The sequence below is a fragment of the Malaya genurostris genome, chromosome 2 (genome assembly GCF_030247185.1).
Source record: "Malaya genurostris strain Urasoe2022 chromosome 2, Malgen_1.1, whole genome shotgun sequence".
NCBI classification, from domain to species: Eukaryota; Metazoa; Arthropoda; class Insecta; order Diptera; family Culicidae; genus Malaya; species Malaya genurostris.
Genome location: NC_080571.1, coordinates 349,139,958 through 349,162,576, shown reverse-complemented (window position 1 = coordinate 349,162,576; position 22,619 = coordinate 349,139,958). Strand labels below are relative to the sequence as shown.

At 37.5% G+C, this 22,619-nt stretch overlaps 1 protein-coding gene across 8 annotated transcripts in view; it reads right to left on the bottom strand.

Moving 5' to 3' along the window:
• The window catches only part of LOC131432081 (protein turtle-like), a 130,906-nt gene that overhangs the window by 44,128 nt on the left and 64,159 nt on the right, over positions 1 to 22,619 (bottom strand). For 7 of the 8 annotated variants that reach the window (XR_009229779.1, XR_009229780.1, XM_058598137.1 and 4 more), the window contains 2 exons: positions 12,729 to 12,856; positions 2,148 to 2,430 (listed from right to left, as the gene is read on the bottom strand). Coding sequence is in view for 6 of the 8 variants with exons in the window: in XM_058598137.1 (XP_058454120.1) it covers positions 2,148 to 2,430; positions 12,729 to 12,856 (411 nt within the window). In the remaining 2 variants the exon portion in view is untranslated. The remainder of the gene's footprint in view (positions 1 to 2,147; positions 2,431 to 12,728; positions 12,857 to 22,619) is intronic. The other variant, XM_058598141.1, reaches the window with a different exon arrangement.

Below are 22,619 nucleotides of genomic sequence, written 5' to 3'. Positions count from 1 at the left end.
TGATCAAAGTACTGATGAAATAAAAAATGAACTAAAAGAATTGCTTGGTTCTGCCCCTTCCCAAGTAATACTTATGAAAAAAAGAGTGAATGGTACTTCTCAACCACGCTCTGGAATTTCCCATGAACTTTACCTAATACACTTCAATCGAAGTGATGTAAACAATTTGAAAACTTTAGAAAAAGTACGTTTCATTTCCCACATTAAAATTCATTGGGAACATTATAAACGGCAAAATCGTATTGCAAACTTAACGCAATGTCGTCGTTGCCAAGGTTTCGGCCATGGAACCAAAAATTGTCATATGGATATACGGTGTTTGAAGTGTGGTAAATCGCATTCGAAAGACGTTTGTCCAATGAATGAAACCACTGATAAATTTTCATGTTCAAATTGCGATGGAAATCATAAATCCAATTATTTGAAATATCCTGTCAGGGAAAAAAATTTAAAGGCTCGTTCGCTCGTCAAATGAACGACCTTAAATTTACAGAACGCACCTGAAAATCAACAAAAACGTTGCAAATGTCACGCCTAATTCTTTTAAGGCACTTATTTCTTCGAATTTAAAACAAAAAACAGGAACGCCTTAGAATTTGTCTTCTAACGAAAACAATTTATTGGCAGGTAGATCGACCTCGTCATCATCTTCTTCTAATGTCAGTTACGCTAGTGTAACAGGTAGAAATCTACCACTTAATTATTCTAATGTAAATAATCAAAACACAGGAACGCCTTCCAGTTCATCTTCTAACGAAAACAATTTATTAATAGGTAGGTCGGCCAAATCATCTTCTTCTAATGGCAGTCTACCTATAAATATTCCTTCAATGCCATTCGCTTCTTTAAATGAAATCGATTTAGGCGATATAACTGAAAATAAAATGAAGTTAATTTTTATGTGGAATACATTTTTGTTTTCTATATATTATGAACTCAAAAAAAATGTGGTCAGGTTTTGAACAATTACAGCTCAGTCAATTATGTATCAATTATTAAAATTATGTCACCATTTGATTGGAAATATTTCTACGTATTGATTTGAATGTTTATAGCCATGTATTTTTAATTGTATATCATTGAAATAATGAATAATAGCTAGCAGTGTCATATTTTCAAAATTTTGTTCCAGATCAGAGATTCAGAATTTAAAACTATGACTCTAGAACTGAATCCTATTTCAGGATTTTGAAAATGGTTTCAACTTTAGTTCCTTATTCAGGGATTCGAATCCAGAGATATGATTTAGGATTTTTCAGAATTCATGAACAAAATTCAGGATATGAATTTTAGATCTGGATTCTGAAACTAAATGTTGGGTCTGAACACCGAACCTTCATTTAAAAACTGAATTCAAAACTTTAATTCCTGAATTAAATTTCAGAATCTAATTCATCAATTCTGTTTCAGCATTCATTTCCAGAATTCAGAACCTACATGTTGGAATTAAATTGTGGACATGATTTCTGGAATTAGATGCCCGAACTGAATTCAGTTCCTATATTAAGACTTGGAATTCATGTTCAGAATTTAGTTCTATAACGCAATTTGGAAAATTCTAAAAATAACTTCAGTTCCTTACTTCTGGAACTAAATTTATGACTTGGGTTTTTGATCTAGATTCCGAAAATTTGCAGCTGAATTCGGAGCGTTCCCCAGGTTTATATATTAGTTCTTAAATTTTAACAGTTATAAAAATTTGACAAATTACGCAAAGCGGTTTTTTAAAACCACTCAAATATTTCCAAAGGATTTTGAGTATTTCTTCTAGTATCTAAATCTATAAAACTGTATTTGTTTCATGTTATTTAATTGTATGGTAGAATATGTTTACCGTCAATTAGTCGTACTGTAGTATAGATGCATCGTAAAAATTCTGGAAACAAAGCAAGGAAAGTTGCAAAATATACACAATCTAATACGAATGATTATCTCTATCCGGAAGTAAGAAAGAAATATATCGAGCTAAGTTGCACTCCTTCGAATTTCGCATCCCACCGTTCAATTGCAAAGCATCATAAGCTCCAGCCGGATGACTTATAGCTTCAATCGAGACACCCAGCTAACCTGTGCACAGTCCACAGTCACGGAACGATTCTGTCAAATGCCCACTGCGCGCCCGCAAACCGAAACCCCGTTCAACGTACCTAAATTAACGTAAATGATATCCTCCGGCGTGACGCTGAAGCGTGGCGGGGCGTGCACGTCCAGATGAAACCAGGTCCCGTTCTTGTGCTGCTTCGGTGGCCGATTCAGGAAGACCACCTTGCACTCGTACCAGCCCTGGTCGGTTTCACGGATGTTGGTCAGGTTCAGGGATGCCGCACCGAAGCTCGAATCGGGCGAGGCTCTCGAAACGCGCCCCTCGTATCCTTCGCCGCTGTGGGTCGGGTAGCTCTCGTACCAGATGTAGATCGGTATTTCCTGGCCCTGGATGGATGGGTATGCGTGTGTCAATATATGTGTGGGTGTGTGTGTGTGGGTGCGTGTGTTTGTACGTGCGGATGTGGACAAGTGATGGTTGCGAATAGAAAAAGAAAAAATCATTAGATTGAAGCAAGGTAAACTGTGTTCATTGAAGGCTCGCTGGATCTCACGCTTGCTTGGGCACGGTAGAGCCCTCTAGTGATACTTATATAGTGTAAGAAGAATATTACAGAAAATAGAGATAGCAGAAGGAACGAAAAGAGCATGCTGCATAATAGTACTTGTTTCGAAATAGATCAATAGAGAGAAAGAAAAAGACGGAAACCTGTAACTGTATAGCATGTAGATTTCTTTTTGTTTTAGAACACACAACGAACGATATCTAAAATCTCTTCAATAATTTAAGCATAAATAACAAGATAATAGTACTCGGTCATGCTTTCTAAACGGTTTACGACAAAAATAAAAAGAATGATTCACGTTTCAGGCATTTTTATATCTACCAACATCTCAAATGCTAAATAATTTTTCCGCGTGGTACTTTCTTTTGTCAGTTTTCGGTGACACTCATAACATCTCAGTTACAGCATCAAAAAAAAAGGCCGCTGCTCACGCATTGTCTGGATGTCACCAAAAAGCCTAAATCTACCATCTCAAAAGCTCACATCGCCTAAGCATTAAAATACCTGTATGTACCTGCTAATAGTCAGCAAACCTAAATATCTAAAAGTACGGAAAATTGTGGTGAAGCAATTTTCATGCTGAAAACTTCCGCCGCACTCAAACCCCTCAAACTCTTTTCATTAGTCCTGTGTGCGAAACTGTGGATTACGGCAGGAAGCACCGACGCACGGTTGGTTTCAAATAATCCATGCAAATTCATTACGTTGTCGGTGTTGTCGGAATAGAAATTTGTGCCGCCGCCGCCACCACACTAACCGAGGCGATTCCCACCGTAACCGACACCCAACCGAGCGATTGCGCTGCTAACGTGTACGTATTTATATGTATATCAATGCGAGTAAATGTATTAAACGTATTCAGGTGGCGTAAGATGAAATTGAATCAAACGCCAGGTGTTTCACCTCCCATGGACTGCGCGAGTCGCAATCGTTAGCTCGTTTAAATTATCGGAAGCATTCCGGTGGGGAAGGTTAAAGTAAAAACAACACGAATGTAAATTTAATCTACATTAATACAATGGAGGGTGGGAGAGGACGGGTCTCGTACCAAAAACTGATGAACGCCAGAAACGAAGGAAACGCATGGTACTTTTCAAACAATGTAACAACACCACTAAACAGCTCAGACTGAAATTCCTAGATTCCTATTACCTTCGCAAATTTCATTTGAATTCAAACCTTACTCAGCTTCGTTTACATCTTTCGTCAAATTCTACCATTTGACAGCAGTTGGGGTCAGGTCAACTCTAAGCGAAAACGTACCAAACCACTTTTCTTCGGTAACAGTAGGCGGCGGAAAACGTCCCCGGAGAGTAGAAAAAAAACGCAGTATGAATTAATCCGAAATACATTTCAAGGCGTCGGAATATTGGCGTCCCATATTTTAGAACAAATCAGAACATGTCTTCAAAACAGTTTCAGCAGTCAGGACACATTAAGATTGAAAGTAAGTTATTTCTATTATGCAGTTACCGCAAAAGAAGCATCAAGACAAAATCAATCAGTCTTTCCAAGATGCCTTCGAAGTATCGAGAAGAATGAAAACTGATTTGCGGATATCTGCAGCTTCTATTGTGTTTCGATGTTCAACACAAAATATTTCGAATGTTTTCTAACTTATTTTTCACTGAAAACCTTTGTGAAATATGTTCCAGTGTACAACGAAAAAGCATTCCTAGATGCTGGGGAGCATAACAAAAACCATTTCACGTACACGGTCAAAATTTCGATTCTAGAAATGAGCAAAACGAGTCATGATTCGGGGAAAATGATATATTTTCATGCTATGATAATACACCATGATTAAAACTTGTCGGATCATGATCCATTTGGACTGATTTCGCTGAAATTTAAACGTAACGCACTTGAAGTTGTTGGGTATAACTTCTGGCGTATTTCTGCTACAATGGTAATTTTTGCAACATAAATTAAGGCGTTATGTTTTGAAATATGAAGATTTCAAATTTGAATTAAATGGAATGGTGTGACGAACATATTTTTTACGCGATTTTAACTGATGTCTCAAATGATGCACATTTGAATAGCATAATAGTGAAAAGCACGACGAACTGTATTTTATCAGAATCACTAACAATAAAAATATTATGTTTTTGAAAAACGACGACGCCTAAAATAACGTATTTACTTGCGTTCATTGCTCCAGTTTTGATTTTGTGTTTCAGAATTTAAACACTTAAACGAATTACATGAAAAAAACACGTGTGATTTTCCCTTTTATGTTTTCAAAACATCGTCTGCAAAATTGCCTTATTCAAAAATTTTAGGTGAATCCATATAGCTTGTGTGGTTATATCTATGAAACAAATTAATCAGAGGTTGAACAAAAGTTTTTTTTCTGATTTTCATTAGATGGTGTTCCAAATTCACGATCGAATTTATTTTTTTTGGTATACGCTAGCTCTCGGAATATTAATCTAGCAACAACGGTCACATCAAGTAGGTAATAATTGCTTTTCAATGTCTGCTTTTTGCCATACCATTAATCTATTCAACAATCTCATCACTTGAGGAAGAGGGTTCAAAGTAATATCCGGGTAGAAAATTTGAGTTACGAGCTTTGAAAGAAATACATTCCTAAAGTAACGCATTTTCGAACCATGATCAATTTTTATGGGAGAAGAGTTATTGCTCATGGTTTCAAGGGAAGTTGAAATGATTGGTTTCACGATTTTCTAATAATGACAGCAGGAACGGATTTCTTTCCGTGTAAGTAGAAAAAATATAAGTTTAGAAGACCTTCTTCTACATATTGGATCTAGAGAGAAGCTTCCAGAGTTTTACCAGCTGACAACAGTGCATTGTACATCTCACTCGCAATTTTTTTTTCAGAAAGGAATCGTGATAATTTTTTAGGCAACTAATAGTAATTTGCTAGAAGTATTGCTCCTGATCTGTATTATAAAGAATAACGCGACTGAGGCCTACGGATGAATGGATTTTGACGTTAAAGCCAACGATAAACTCAACATTACAATATCCCATACGATTCATCGAAAAACATCGGGTCAGTAATCGTCAACCAGTGAACCTAGTAACAGTGAAAACGACGGTGAAGAATACCATGGCAACAATAAGGAGTGTATCGATAAGTAGTTAGCAACATTCAAACAGTTATTACTCTGAAACGGTTTAATTTTTTGCAGCGTGTTTTGCGGTGACATGTTTGTTAACGCAAAAGAAAATTCTGCACACTTGGTGCTCAGAAAGTGGTGTCACGTACAACGAAATTGCAAAACGGGTGAAAGTGCACCACACAAGTGTCAAAAATATTATCGAGAAGTTCGGTAAGGCCCTTTACATGAAGCATTTGCCCCGATCCGGTAGGAAAACGGGTCCCAGACAGCCCGGCCGGGACTTAAAAGTGGTTGAGTACATCAGGAAAAAGTTCAGCCAAAACAAGAGCGCGGAAACTGTATAACCGGATTCTACAGAATAAAGACGGATGCATCCTGATCGACGACGAAACCTACGCCAAGGAAGACTCTCGAGCGCTGCCCGGACCGCAATATTATACGAAATCGGTGTACCAGGACCTGGACGACGCTGACACCACGGTGGTGTTGGTCTGGCAAGCAATTTGTACCTGTGGTTTGCGGTCGTCGATTTTCTTCACGAAGGGCACAATTAACGCCAAGGTATACGAGGAAGAATGTTTTAAGAAGAGAATGCTGCCACTGTACAGAAAGCATAAGGCTCCTCCTCTCTTCTGGCCGGTTTTAGCTTCAGCCCACTACGCCAACTCCGTTCTACAGTGGTTGTCAAAAAATAATGTACAATTCGTGGAAAAGGACATCAACCCACCGAACTGCCCGGATCTTCGGCCCAAAACATGCAGGAGTTCAAAAAACTGGACAGCTGCCACCAAGAAAGTCACAAAAGTAACTGTGCAAAATTTAATGAAGAATGTTCAAAGTGCGAGTGTTTCACAGAAACTAGGATTTTCTTCAATATAATCAGTGAAATGCATAAAAATGTAATTTTTCTACAGTATATTGAAAACTGATGTCAAAATATGTCTTTTTTCGCTTTTTTATTCAATAATCAATGTTGCTAATAACTTTTCGATACACTCCTTATAAGTTTGGAAATACTTTGTTACTTCCAATCGCTTTAATGCCTCGTAGAATGAAAAAAAACTTATTTCTTATTTACAATTATGAATGATTATTACTTTAATTTTAAAAGAAGCACTTCATATTGTAACTTGAGGTTGATACGACATAAGCAACCATTGTCATAGTTACGACGTGTCATAGACACTAGACGATTCGTTTCAAGTAATAATTGAACTGAAACTGACGGTGAACTGAGTTCATCGAGGCATTCTATTCTAATGATACATAAAAAATCCAGACCGCCTAACACACTACCTTGAGTTTATCTTTGTTAAAGCCAAAAAGTGTTTCGGATTCAAAACGAGTTTGATGCATCATTAGATGTTAGACAGTAAGCCATTTCCCGGTGACTTAAAAAGATCGGGGTTGAACAGTGTTGTTTGTAACATATTCAAAATTTCAAAATTCTTCTAGTGGAATAATACATTTTCTAGTCCTTCTGCATGAGTGTTTTTGCTTCAACATGGATTGGTGTTAAACTTCAAAGAGATTTCAAAAATTTTTGGCTATCAGGTTTTTCATTAATTCCAACATTTCTTGTTTCTTAGTATTTTTCGGAAAAAAAAGTTTCGTCCCTCAAAACTTGTGCTTAGCCAGAATGGCACTCCTTATCGGTATAAAACAATGTATTGGCTATCACTTGATCAAATGGACATATCTTGAATGAAAAAAATTTCAGTAAAAATACGTAATACAAGGTTCATTAAGTTCCGGGAAAATTTCCAAAGTTTGGTCTACGTGTATTATAAACGGTCCCAAACCTGCGAACCTCTTAAAGAGCAAAAATTAGATTTTCTAAAAGCCATTAGGAAGATTTCCTTTCCTCCCTAAAAGGGATTACCATTTCCGAAAATTGTCTATTGGAAGATCCAAATGTAATCAAATGTTCAAGTGCGTAGATATCTGTACTACTATTCACTGCACTGATATCGATTGTTTTGACGTAAAAATACTCTTTGAATTCTATATAGGAATACGAAATAAAAATATGAAAAAAACGTGCAAACAGTGGTCAGGTCGCATCGTGTCAAATAGATAAATTATAGATTCGAGATCGTGGTCAAAATTTTATTAAATAACGAACAATATATAATTTTCCATGTTTACCACAGCCGTCATTGCTTTTCCTAACAGAAACGACAATTTCGTATACATTAAATCTTTGCATTTCGCATAGAACGGAGGCGACTATTTAAACGAAGCCTTTTCACCCAATCGAAATTAGTATTGAATCGACTCGCATTCTGTGCGGTTCGTTTGTGCCTTGTAAAAGGATTCTATGCTCATCAGTTTTCTGTGTATTTTTATGCACCGTTCGCCTTGCATCAGAAGCAATGATTGGAGTTCTGCTGATTTGTCGCATTCATACATTTTTTCAGGGGTGACATGCACCCAAGTAGAATCGACTTGTCCGTACGAAGCAAAGCAAAGTCTTGGTATTACATTCCTTCTGTGGAATTTGGCCTTTCTGTTTCAACAGATATCACAGCCAATTCTTAGCGTTCAGAATCATTGCATATCAATAGATTTTTTTTAGTTTGTCGGTCGTTTTTGAAGCTTTCATAAAACCTTTGGCATGGTCTAACACAAGAACAACTGTGATGTGTGATGTGATGTGAAGTGAAGCCACCATCAGTCCAAGAACTTGCCAGTGGATGCGGGTAGACTTACAGTAGCCCCGATATGACTCATCCATTCGCCTTCTTACTATAGCTGTTACCGAAAAGCGAACAAAAAGGGTTGGGCGGATATGTAAGTAGAGTCACTTACTCGTATTCCGCGAGAATAAAAGATGCTCTTCCAACCATAATATCTAGTGCATGGATGAAGCATATCGCTATACATGCTTAAACCCGCCTGATGGTTTGTTTGAGAAGGGCGCGTCAGACTCATTTCAAACCTTCAGAAGGAAACAAGTTTCCTTCAAGTGACTTGGGCTGGCTATCCACAATCCCTCGTCCAGTCATCAATCCGTCCGATGCCCTGGTGCTCCCTCCCCTTTACGCCCCCGTGCAAAATGTTTTATATTGATAAATACAATGAAACATAGTGTAATGAAATTAATATAACATAAAATGATATAATAAATTACAAAATAACGGTAACGAGGGCCACTGTAACAAACACTACAACGCTTTGGTATCGGAGGAGTAGCATATAAATGGTTTGAAAGCTATTTATTGGATAGAACCCAGAGAACTGTTTTCCACGATGTTGTATCTAGTTTCCAGGGTAATTCACTTCTAGGCCACAGGGTAGTGTTTTAGGACCGATTTTGTTTTTTATGTACATCAATGACATGAACGAGTTTTGCGGTTTTGTGAAATAAATGTGTTTGCTGATGATACTGTTCTGTTCATTACAGCAAAAGAATTTGGATGAAACCTTTGCGCATTTGAACGAAGACCTATATTCTCTGGCTCAATGGTTAAAATTCAAACAATTAAAACTGAATGTCAGAAAAACTAAATATATTGTTATTTCTTCTTTAGGCACTGGACATGAAGCCAGTATTGAAGCTGATGGAGAGATTATTGGTCGCGTTAGAGAGTTGAAGTATCTTGGAGTCATAACTGATGAAAAACTAACATTCAAATCTCACGTTAACAACGTCATCAAGAAGGTTGCCAAAAAGTACGGTGTAATACGCCGCCTAAACCAGTAGTATAATTCTCCTGTATAAACCAATAATCTCTCCTCACATTGACTTCTGCTCATCGCTTCTGTTCCTTGCTAACAACACGCAAATATGGAGACTACAGCGATTGCCAAATAAGGTCATGCGGTTGATCAAGTATTCTTTCCTACAACTGCCTAACACTTATGCAACTCGTTGCGCGCCAAACAGCAGAATTATCAAACGACTAAGTGATTTCTCTCCAATATTTTTACTTAACCAACAATCAACGGAATGTGACGCAAAATGCACAGATTGTCATCTCATCCTTTGAGTCAATGCACTGAATAGAGAACCCTCTCTAATGGTTTCGACATAATGAATATAATGTGCCACGTTTGCTCTTTCAGATATGACATTTGCAAACCGTTATTTAAATAGATAAAAAAGCAGCATTTTGTATTGAACCAGAATTTTGTATTGAAAAAAAATAACATAGAGTTGCTCATTCGGTAGAGTACGACATATTTACAATTTGTGTTAACCTAAGTAACTAAAAGTTCGTATATATGAAAAATGATTTGGTTTGAGTAGCATACAAAACAAATGAATAGCATTCTAAACAGCCCGTTTTAAAGAAAATATTTATACTTGAATGCGAACTTTTTATGTACGTTCAAGTTGCCAAAAAGTCCATGAGTACTGTAAAGCAGTAAGAAAATTTATATTTTTCAGATACCGTTGAATTTTTTTGGTGGGTTGGAGAGACTTCGCTTTAATTTCAATTCGATATTGATTTTACCAATTTGAACATATTTCACAGAATTTAAAATATAAAAAACCAGTCTGAATCCATTATGGTAATCATCCAAGTTTCCACGCTAACTGCTGTCAAACTTTTTGTTTGAAACCAGTTTCAAACCTAGTTTCAACGTTGTTGAACTTAAAATCGAGTCGGTTTCGAACCTGGTTTTTATATCAGGTTTGCTCAAATCCCCGTTGCTGAGCGCGAACCAAACACAATTTCGCGAAAAGTGTTTGTTTGATGAAACTACCCTGGGTCAATTTCAGTTTTCTCGAGCGAAAACCAAATAAGAAAATCTCATTACTGTTCATCCTTATCGCATCTACAGCACCATCTATTTAATTTCGCAATAATTTCGATACCCAATTAAGCACGTGGCTCGAAATGACAAATCGCATCGATCAAGTATGCATGTGAAATCTCAACATAAATCATCTCGTTGCGCGCCAAATAAATTAGTCAACGATCTAGTATTCTTTCCTTCGATGTCCAAGCACTTATGCAACTCGTTGCGCGCGGAACATCAATCGTAGATCTAGCAATCATTGACGACTTTTTCAGTGGAAAATTCCATTGTCCATACAAAACAACTTTATGGATTTTTCCCACTTTTCCGGCAAGTTTTCCTAATTTTTTTTTATGTACGAACCCGGTGGGAGTAAAAACAGATCAAACAAAATTTATATATATATATATATATATATATATATATATATATATATATATATATATATATATATATATATATATATATATATATATATATATATATATATATATAAGATTTCGGAAACTAATCGGGATCGAAAGTTGGGCTTAGCTCTGCTCATCCGCAGTCTCGTTACTCCATCGCAGTTGATGTTTATAGCGATGAACTGGTCCGGCGAGAATGGTTTCATGTTCTCAGTTGTACTTTAGAAGTAGAATCTCTACCTGCTGGATTATCCAGATCGTTTTATATTTAGTTAACTAGTTAAAATATGTTATGAAATATTTATTATCATTTAGATAAATCGTCCAGCTCATATCTTTGTAGGGGTATGAGGCGGGACCATCATTATCATCACCAATGTGTCAAAAGTTTCAAGACTGCAACCCATAAATCGTTATATTAAATTTTAAATTGATTTTTTAATCATAGAAAGTTTTCAACTGGCTGCCGTTCTTCAAATCTGTTCCAATAATACACTTACTGTAAGAGAGTTTTCCAGCCACAATCTACAAATCGGAAGTCACCATATTGAACCCTAAAACCATTTTACATCAACAACAACGTCAACAAAGGAGTAAACAGATCAAAACCACCAGCAGATGGCAGATGTCCCACCAGCCAGAGAGTAACCACCAGCAGTTGCAAACTGAAACCGTTTCTTCGAACTCGTGTAACATCGGCCATCGATGCGACCGACGGATGCACTTTTGCATTACTTTTCGCCCCGCCGCAAGAATCAAACAAACCAAACCAGACTCTAACCACGTCGAACTTCCTGCGCGTCGTCTGGTGAGCAGAAACAAGTTTCGTTGTGGTTTTGTGTTTTCAATTCTCTCGGCTAAGCATCCGGAAACGGAGTTTTGCTTTCTTCTTTTTGCTTCACTTCACTGCGACTACGACGACGATGACGACGACGCCGTGCCTCATCAAAAGAAGACGTAGTATTCAAATTCTCAGCTCTACGTACGTCGTGTCGTTGAAGATTCGATCGTCGTCCTGTGGGCTAACCCATAACTGTTAACATAATTGGCTTATAATTGTACTTCCTTAGGCCCTCACTACCGCCAGCGGCACAGCAACAGACGGAAAAATCGACCGCATTAAGAAGGCAAAATTGCAGACGAAAACTGCCGCAGTAGAAGATTTAGATTAATGTTGGCATTGTTGCGGACTATTTCTGTACCATGGTGCAGAACTGGCAAAAGAAAGTACATATAGTATTTGCTAGGAGAGATGTTTGGTAAATAGAAAAATAAAACACGGAAACCATAAATTACAACACGCATTCGTAAATCGATTTGATACACTGAATACTGCCTACATAGTCACGAGTTTTCGTTCATATCAAATACTAAATCAACCGATGCAACCAAGGATAAACGACTTTTTAATAGCAATCAAACAACCGAATCGCAGGAAACAAAATTTACGCTTATAGGAATATCGTAGACAAATAAAAATGGAAAACCATATATCAGCTAACGATAGATAACGAATGCTTAGGCCTACGGGGCTTTGTACTTCTTTGCGCAACCGCGTTTTAGCATGAATCAATCTCAATTTCACTGCCGATTGAGCATTGCCAAAAGTTTGAGATTCATTCCTTTTACTCTTTGCTCACAAAACAAAAACAAAATTAACTCTAACTAACATACGGGAAGGCTTTCTGGTTTGGCTTAATTTGTCTACTGCGTTTGCCTACCGCAGGCTCGTTTGCCTGTTCGTGTTTTGGTTGCACATTTTTTGCACGCAGAGTGTGTTTTGTCTTTTTTTTTTTTTGTTTGATTCGATTGTAGAAAAAAAATCTGGAGAAATTGATTAGGAGTAGAGAGTTGAGTTGATAGCGTACCGTTTCGCTCACCTTCTTCTCCCATTGCAAGACATAGGGAACTGGGTGGTCGCCGGGGAACTCGACATGACAGTTGAACACGACGCTCTCGCCAAGGATGGCGGTGATGTGAACGGCATCCTGGGGTGCTGGAAAGAAGAACAATAACAGTTTACAATGACGATCAACTATTTGCTTGTAACAACAAAAAAAATCATTATGAAACATTAAAAGTAAAGAAAATGTTCATATTTCACCTACGTTACGTGAGGACAACGACTCATTAAGGGGCGGGTAGAGTCTAACACTTTTGAAAAATCATTTATTTTTATCTTTGTATTTTCTTATAATGAAACATTTCATGAATATCCAGTGAAACTTTTAAGGCTATCGGAACGAAACTCAGCAAGTTATGGGATTTCATCTTTGCTTATCTCATACCGCGAAGAAGTAAGAGCTCGACGCGCCGGACCAAGATTTCTGCTTCGATTGACTTACAAACTTGACGTAATATTTTTGAAATGTTGCATTATAATAAAATACTAAAGAAAAAGTAAGATTTTTTGAAAATTCTACCTACGGGCTCCTTAGAATAATAAATTGTTTCCCTAGATTTTATAGAAAAAAAACTTTAAACGTGTTTTTCTTGAAAGCAGGTTTTGAAAGTCCGTGTCCATCGTCATTCAAAAATTACTGTCCCAATTTTTTTTCAAATTTTACACACACTTTCTACATGTAGAATATTAGACTCCAACGTTTTCCTTTTTGCTGTTTGTTACTTTGGGATGGTTTCACAGCTACAAAATGGCGGATTTTTTCGTGGAAAATTATAGTTTTGACTTTAAACAACCACCAAAACTTCAATAAAATTATTAAAAATCAATCCGAAACGTTGGGGTCTAGAAAAACATCTGCTCTATCTATGCTGATTTGATTTGTTGACTTCTGATTAGTCTGCGTTGAGATAAGGTGGAGACCTCAAATCATGATTTTTAAGAAGAGCTCTCAAAGATACCTCTTCACCGACTTATTTCTCGATTTTTTTTCCGCGAAAAAAAAAATTTTTGTTTGAATGATGCTTTGTATTATGCTAACTTCATCAAAATTGATTTGATGATTTGGAATAACGTCTCGAATTTGTTCTAAGCAAGCGTATCGGTCATTGAATAGTACTTATAATCGGATACTAGAACTACCTTTCTCATATAGAAACGCAATGCAATCTCAACCGATTTTTACCATCTTAGATTCAACTAAGAGGTCCGCAGATGCCATAAGAATATCCCGATTTTTATTCAGATCCAACTTCCGGTTCCGGAGGTAGGGTGCTTAGAGTAAAAATTTCAATTTCATTTATATTTTTTTATTAACTAGCTGACCCATCGAACTTCGTCTCGCCCGATTTTTTTTGAATATATGTTTTCGGACAGTAGAATTGTCAAACGTCGTATGATGTTAATGTATCTTTCCATTATTTTACTGATTACTTAGCTGCGATGAATTCATCAAAAAAAATTGTGAATATGTTAAAAGCTTTTGTTATGCAAAAATTAAGCGAATGCACCGATCGCCATATCATCTTTAGAGTTAGTGCATCGAATAGCGATTGTAGATCTCTCTCAATTAAATGGTTTCGACATATGGGAGAAAAAGTGAAGCAAAAATAACTAAGATGACAACATTAAATCGATTCAGCAAATTTTAAAAAGCTGCCATCGCGACTTGTAGTTTGTCACTTCTCGCTAGTCTGGTGATATTATTTAGTCGTGTTTTATGAATGTTCGTAGCGTGACAATCACAGGAACAATTTTCGATTAACAATTCAGAGATAAAACTTTTTTTTACTTTTAATTTATGACTTCTCATTCAGTAATAGCCGTTCAACCGAGAAGGTTGTGTATAGAAGCGTACAGTTTAACAACGCTGGTTAGTTTACACGCGTTAAATACGACAACGGTTGAACTACAGGTAGAGACCTGTTGGCAGCAGCCGTTAAAACGTATAATCGTGCTGCATAAGAGAGCCCTAGTGCTGGGCCAAGCTGGTGAAGGAAACAACAAAGGGCGTTTCCCAAGCTCTACCCAGGCCACAATACACAGCCACAAGTGCTGAGCAAGAGAGTGCAAAGGCACATCGAAGAAGGAGAGTGCAAAGGCACATAGAAGCAGGAGAGTGCAAAGGCACACCGGTGCGAAGGCACTTCGGTGCAGAAGCATATCGGTGCGGAGCACAAGGAAGAAGGAGACAAGACAACTCGGTCTTTCCACTGCCATACAACACGCAGGTATACACCGGTGACCTGCGCTGGTTACAGCTGGCGAAGACAAAAGTAAATCGGAAATCGAGTGGTGCTTGATGTCAGGTAGCAGTAGCATCACATCCAACAATCAGCATCCAACAAGAACATCTAGAGCAACGAGAATCTACACGGCAGTGCAACGGAGATAGACAACAATTTCAAGGTAGAAGTTTTTTCTTTTCCTTTTGATTGAGTACTGTGTAGTGTTGGTTTCATTTTTTATTTAAAGTTTGATTAAAAATTTTAATGTGATGGATGAATCCATGGACGTAAATCCTAGCATGAATCCTATACCCCCACGAACGAAAAAATATCAGGAGAGCTCTTCTGGGCCTTGGATAGTCTTTTTTAGACGTATATCAAAGCCATTAAACATTTTACAAATTTCTAAAGGTTTGACATCACGATACTCTTCAATCAAAGAGATCATAAAAGTAAATAACGATAAAATTCGTGTTGTGGTAAATAGTTTGAAACACGCGAATGATATTGTCTCTTCGGAACATTTCATTAAAGAGTATAAAGTTTACATACCCTCCAAAGATGTCGAAATTGACGGTGTTGTTACCGAAGCGAGTCTTTCGGTAGATGATTTACTCAAGCATGGTGTTGGTCGTTTCAAGAACTCTATGCTTGAGGGTGTGAAAATACTGGAGTGCAAACAACTGTACTCAGTAGTTCATGAAGAGGGAAAGAAAGTTTATCGCCCATCAGACTCGTTTCGAGTGACATTTGCCGGGTCTGCGTTGCCGTCCCATGTCTATGTCGATAAAATTCGCCTCCCTGTTCGGCTTTTTGTTCCAAATGTAATGAATTGTACGAACTGCAAAAAATTCGGCCACACAGCTACTTACTGTAGTAATAAACCAAAATGTATTAAGTGTGAAGGGCCTCATAAAGATAATGATTGCAACAAGGAAATTGAAAAATGTATTTATTGTGGAGAAAGTCCTCATGAGGATATTTCAGTATGCACTGCATTTAAAGTACACAAAGACAAAATTAAGCTTTCTTTAAAAGCACGGTCTAAGCGCACATATGCAGAAATGCTTAAAACGGTCATTGATGTCCCCCCTTTGGAAACCGAAAACGGGTTTTCAAATCTAGAGGAACCAGAGGACTCTGACTCTGACGAAAATAGTGAAGGTAATTCGTTTATCACTACCCAAGGGTCAGTTAAGAGAAAGAAGTCTTCTTCCAGAATACCAAAAAAGACACCTAAAATTTCATCTTCAAAAAAAGATCCCCGTGTTAAACAAAAAAAGTCAAAACCAAAGACTGTGCCTCCTGGTTTGTCAAATTCACAAACCAATCCAGGATCTAGCACAGAAAAAGGTAATAATCCTGTGGGCTCTATTTCACAGCCACCAACAGGATTACTGAAGTTTTCGGAAATTGTTGAATGGATTTTCTCAGCATTCAATATATCTGAACCCTTAAAGACCCTCATAATGGCATTCCTTCCAATAGCTAGAAATTTTTTGAAGCAGTTATCAGCTCAATGGCCAATTGTCTCAGGTTTTGTATCTTTTGATGGATAATTTATCACCCGCCGCAAATGATACAATCACTGTCCTGCAGTGGAATTGTCGAAGTATCATGCCAAAACTTGATTCATTTAAAATTTTATTGCATAGCCAAAAATGTGATGTATTTGCTTTATGCGAAACATGGCTTACTTCAAACATAGCTTTAAATTTTAATGATTTTAACATTATACGTCTCGATAGAGACTCTCCGTATGGTGGAGTGCTTTTGGGAATTAAGAAATGCTATTCCTTTTATAGATTAAACATCCCTTCAACTTCTAGTATAGAAGTTGTTGCTTGCCAAATAAACATTAAAGGCAAAGATATTTGCATAGCTTCGGTTTATATTCCTCCAAAAGCACAAGTTGGACAGCGACAGCTTAATGAAATGGTTGAAGCCCTTCCTGCTCCACGATTGATTCTGGGGGATTTAAATTCGCACGGAATGATGTGGGGTTCCGTTTACAATGATAGCAGATCATCTTTAATACAAAACATTTGTGACAATTTTAGCATGACGGTATTAAATATGGGTAGCATGACACGGATCCCAAGACCTCCTGCACGCCCAAGTGCATTAGATCTATCTCTTTGCTCAACATCAATTCGACTAGATTGCACCTGGAAAATATTGCCTGATTTACACGGTAGCGATCATTTACCAATCATCATCTCAATTAGCAATAGCAATTGCATTGCTACTTCAGCTAGTATTCCATATGATTTGACAAAAAATATCGACTGGATTAAATACCAAAGTAGTATCTCTAGTATTTTGAATTCAATGGAAGAGCTCCCTCCACTTGAAGAATATGACTTCCTCATTTGTTCGATTCTGGAGGCAGCAGAACAATCCCAAACTAAACGCTTTCCTGGGCCAACGACTAACAGAAGGCCTCCCAACCCCTGGTGGGACAAAGAGTGCTCAGAGGCTAAACTCGCAAAACAAAATGCTTGCAAGACGTTTCTAAAACGGGGAGGAGGAACTCCTCAGAATTTTGAAAAACTTATGGTTTTAGAAACCAAGTACAAGAGCATACTTCGAGCCAAAAAATGTAGCTATTGGAGACATTTTGTCGAAGGTTTGTCAAAGGAAACCTCAATGAGCACTCTTTGGAACACGGCCAGACGAATGAGGAATCGTAACGTAGGAAATGAGAGTGATGAATACTCGAACCGATGGATATTTGACTTTGCTAGGAAAGTTTGCCCAGATTCTGTTCCTACGCAGAGCATTATAAGGGAATCTCCTCCAAATAATGGTTTTATTAATAACCCATTTTCAATGATGGAATTTTCTATAGCACTCTTGTCTTGTAACAATAACGCTCCTGGGTTGGACAGAATTAAATTCAACTTGGTGAAGAATCTGCCCGACCTCGCAAAAAGACGTTTGTTGGAATTGTTCAACAAGTTTCTTGAGCAAAATATTGTTCCACCTGACTGGAGACAAGTGAAAGTTATTGCCATTCAAAAGCCGGGGAAACCAGCTTCCAATCACAACTCATATAGACCCATTGCGATGTTGTCCTGCATCAGAAAATTGTTCGAAAAAATTATTCTACGACGTCTCGACACTTGGGTCGAGACGAACGGTTTGTTGTCAGATACTCAGTTTGGCTTCCGTAGAAATAAAGGGACGAATGATTGCCTTGCATTACTTTCGTCTGACATCCAAATTGCCTTCGCTCAAAAGCAACAAATGGCATCTGTATTTTTAGACATTAAAGGAGCATTTGATTCAGTTTCCATTGATGTTCTTTCAGACAAGCTCCACCAACATGGACTCCCAGCGGTTATAAATAATTATTTGCACAACCTTTTGTCAGAGAAACGCATGCATTTTTCATATGGCGATTTGACAACATTCAGAATTAGCTACATGGGTCTACCGCAAGGCTCATGCCTCAGTCCGCTCCTTTATAATTTTTACGTGAATGACATTGACAGCTGTCTTGTAACCCCATGTACACTAAGACAATTGGCAGATGATGGCGTGGTTTCAGTTACTGGACCCAAAGCTATTGATCTGCATAAACCATTGCAAGATACCTTAGATAACTTGTCCGTTTGGGCTGTTCATCTTGGTATCGAATTCTCTGCGGAGAAAACAGAGTTAGTCGTCTTTTCAAGAAAGCATGATCCCGCGCAGCTTCAGCTCCATATGATGGGAAGAATGATCCAACAGGTTTTAACTTTTAAATACCTCGGGGTGTGGTTCGATTCCAAATGCAAGTGGGGAGGACACATTAGGTATCTGATAACGAAATGCCAACAAAGAGTAAATTTTCTTCGAACAATAACAGGATCTTGGTGGGGTGCTCATCCGCAAGATCTAATAAAATTGTATCAAACAACGATACTTTCAGTGATGGAATATGGATGCGTTTGTTTTCGTTCCGCTGCAAACTCTCATATTATTAAACTTGAGCGAATTCAGTACCGTTGTTTGCGAATTGCCTTAGGCTGCATGCATTCAACACATACAATGAGTCTTGAAGTTCTGGCGGGAGTTCTTCCATTAAAAGATCGATTTTGGGAGCTTTCATCACGCCTGCTAATAAGATGTGAGGTGCTGAATCCCATGGTAATTAATAATTTCGAACGACTAGTCGAGCTTCGATCTCAAACAAAATTCATGACAGTATATTTTAACCATATGTCACAGGAAATCAACCCTTCAAGATATATTCCTATCCATGTCAGCCTCCTAAATGTCCCTGACTCAACTTTATTTTTCGACACATCCATGCAGCGCGAAGTGCGTGGAATCCCGGATCACCTACGCTCGACGGAAATCCCTAAAATATTTTCAAGTAAGTTCAGGCATATTGACTCTGAGAAAATGTTTTACACGGACGGATCGCGAATTGAAGAAGCGACAGGGTTTGGTATGTTCAACAATAATGTTTCGGCCTCATTTAGGCTTCAAGAACCTGCATCTGTTTTTATAGCAGAGCTAGCAGCAGTTCATTATAGTTTGAGTGTAATCGTCACATTATCTCCAAACCATTATTTCCTCTTCACAGATAGTCTGAGTGCAATTGAAGCCATTCGCTCTAACATGACTGGCAAGACTGAACCGTTTTTCCTGGGCAAAATAAAACAGTGCCTGAACGACATATTGAACAATAATTATCTAATCACTATAGTCTGGGTCCCGGCTCATTGCTCCATTCCTGGCAATGAAAGAGCCGATATTTTAGCCAAACGTGGTGCTATTGAGGGTGAAATTTATGAGCGACCGATTGCTTTCAACGAATTCTATAGCTCGTCTCGCCAAAGAACACTTGCCAGCTGGCAAGCTTCTTGGGATAGAGATGATCTGGGTCGGTGGATGCACTCAATTATTCCGAATATATCGACAAAGGCATGGTTCAGGGGACTGGATGTGAGTAGGGATTTCATTCGTGTGATGTCCAGACTCATGTCCAATCACTACACGTTAGATGCACATCTCCTTCGAATTGGGCTCTCCGAGACTAATCATTGTGCTTGCGGAGAAGGCTATCGGGATATTGATCATGTCGTTTGGACATGCGTGGAGTATCGTGATGTCAGATCTCAACTAATAAATTCTTTGCGTACCCAAGGTAAACTATCCAATATCCCAGTTCGAGACATTCTTGCTTGTCGTGACCTTTCATACATGAAACTTATTTATCATTTCATAAAGAAAATTGGAGTTTCAATTTAATAAAGGCCCCTTTTAAGACTTAGCTCTGATCCCAGCTGCGTCCATGAGTTCAACCAATAGCTAAATTAGAATAAAAATTATGTAATGATACAAACAAACTCGAAACAGTCTATGAAATTATCAACAAAATGTCAAAAAAAACAGCTTATTTTATAATTTATAGAAGGTAATCGTTTGGTTCAAATAATATTTCCGAGTAGATTTCATAATTAATGACGAGTTACCTAAGATGATATTTAAGCTATAAGAGAATATGTTTTAATAAATTCAAAACGTTGTGACTATGTTAGAATTAAATTAGGATAAGAATATTATGTAAAAGTGATGCTACGGCGAAGAAAAACTTATGTAAACTGCCTTAAGAAATAAACGTATTTATGAAAAAAAAAAAATTTATGACTTCTGGTCAGTCAGTAATTATTTAGTAAATTTTTGACTTATCAGAAACTCGGATGTTTCGTATCGCTAAGTTCGACTCTTCTGGTATAAAGTAAAAGTTTAGATGCGAGAAACCTTCTCCTTACCTAAATGAACCTTGTTACTTCGAATTTTTCCGCATTTTATCTCCAAATCCGTACTCTTCCTTGAGTACTATGGCTCTACATTTTTCATATTCTTTCTCCTCTCACAATCTCTATAGTTAGTTTTATATTGATAAAAAAAACCGAAAGATAAATGAGTGATTCTTGGACATTCGAAAGTTTAAGTTTACATTCTTTTAAATATTGTGTCCATTAAATTAAACATGAACACTGCATTCGTTTTATAGTTTTATCAATAGTCGTCTCATTAGTCCACACCACATCATTTTGTTTAGTACCACACCTACGATTAACGAATGTTGGAGTTCGGTACTGAGAATCTTCATCAGAAAGTTTTATATGAAAATAATGTGCAGTTCTTCTGTTTTAGTGGAATGATCATGAGGAGTGATTGTACCAGTATTCAGCTTATCGTTCGAGTCAATGCATAAAATCTCACAACTTATTGTTTTTCAATCCACCAGAATTTACCCAACGCGAACAAACTTCAGCATGCTAAATGCAAGGTATACCTCTTTGTTTGATCTCAATATTTAAACAGCAGAATCCTATCATTGATTCATACAAAAATCGTTCTATAATTACATTGCACAATGTATCTTCTGGTAAACAATATCAGAACTTTTGATCCTGTTTACGGTATATGCGTTCCATCATTATATCATTTGGCAAGCAATAATGTTGATACCCAATTAAGCACGTGGCTCGGAATGACGAATCACATGAATCAAGTATGCATGTAAAAGCTTCACACAAAACGACTCGTTGCGCGCCAAAAGATTCTTTCAGCGATCTAGTATTCCTTTCTTCGACGACCAAGCACTTACGCAACTCGTTATGCGCCAAACACCTATCGACGATCTAGCAATCATTGGCGACTTTTCCAACGGAAAATTCCATTGTTCATACAAAACAACTTTATGGATTTTTCCCGCTTTTCCGGCAAGTTTTCCTAATTTTTTTGATGTACGAACCCAGTGTGGGTAAAAACTGGTCAAACAAAAAAAGAATCATGTAAATCCGTCCATCCGTTCTTACGTGATGCGATTACAAAAAATGATCTCTGCATTTATATATATATACTAGCTGACCCATCGAACTTTGTCTCGCCCAAATTTTTTTTGTTCGAATGTATGTTTTCGGACAGCAGAATTGTCAAACGACTAAGTGCTTCACGTATGTCTTAATTGTTTTTCTGATTACCTAACCTACAATCAACGGAATGCGACACACACGCTTTAGCTAAAAAAAAAGGTGTATCACAAAAAATTAATGTGAAAATGTGAAATACTTATATTAAAAATGCACAGGTTATCACCTCATCCTTTGAGTCAATGAACTGAACAGAGAACCTTCTCTAACGGCTTCGACGGAATTGATATAAGCTGCCACGTTTTCCGTTCCAGATGTGACTCTTGCTTCCGGTAATCGATAAAAAAGCTCACTAACCATAATGTTGAATTGATAAACTTAACACAATGTTGCAGAGTTTCTCTTCTAGAGTTGTTCATTCGGTAGAGTAAGATATATTTACAATTTGTTTTTACCCCAAGAACCAAAAGTTCGTAAAAAAGGATTTTACTTAAGTAGCATACAAAACATTCCCAACAGTCCGTTTCTAAGGAATTACTCAAACTTGAATGTTCACCCGACGCAACAGAGCAAACTTTGCAGAAGTTCCTTGTACAGCTTTAAAGTAGCGTGAAAGTATTCTGGGAACATTTTCTGTACGTTCTAGTTGCTAAAAAGTACCACGCGTACATCAAGGCTTTAATAAAGTCGATACTTTTCAGGTACTGTTGAACTTTTGGTTGCTTGGAGAGACGACGCTTAAATTTTAATTTG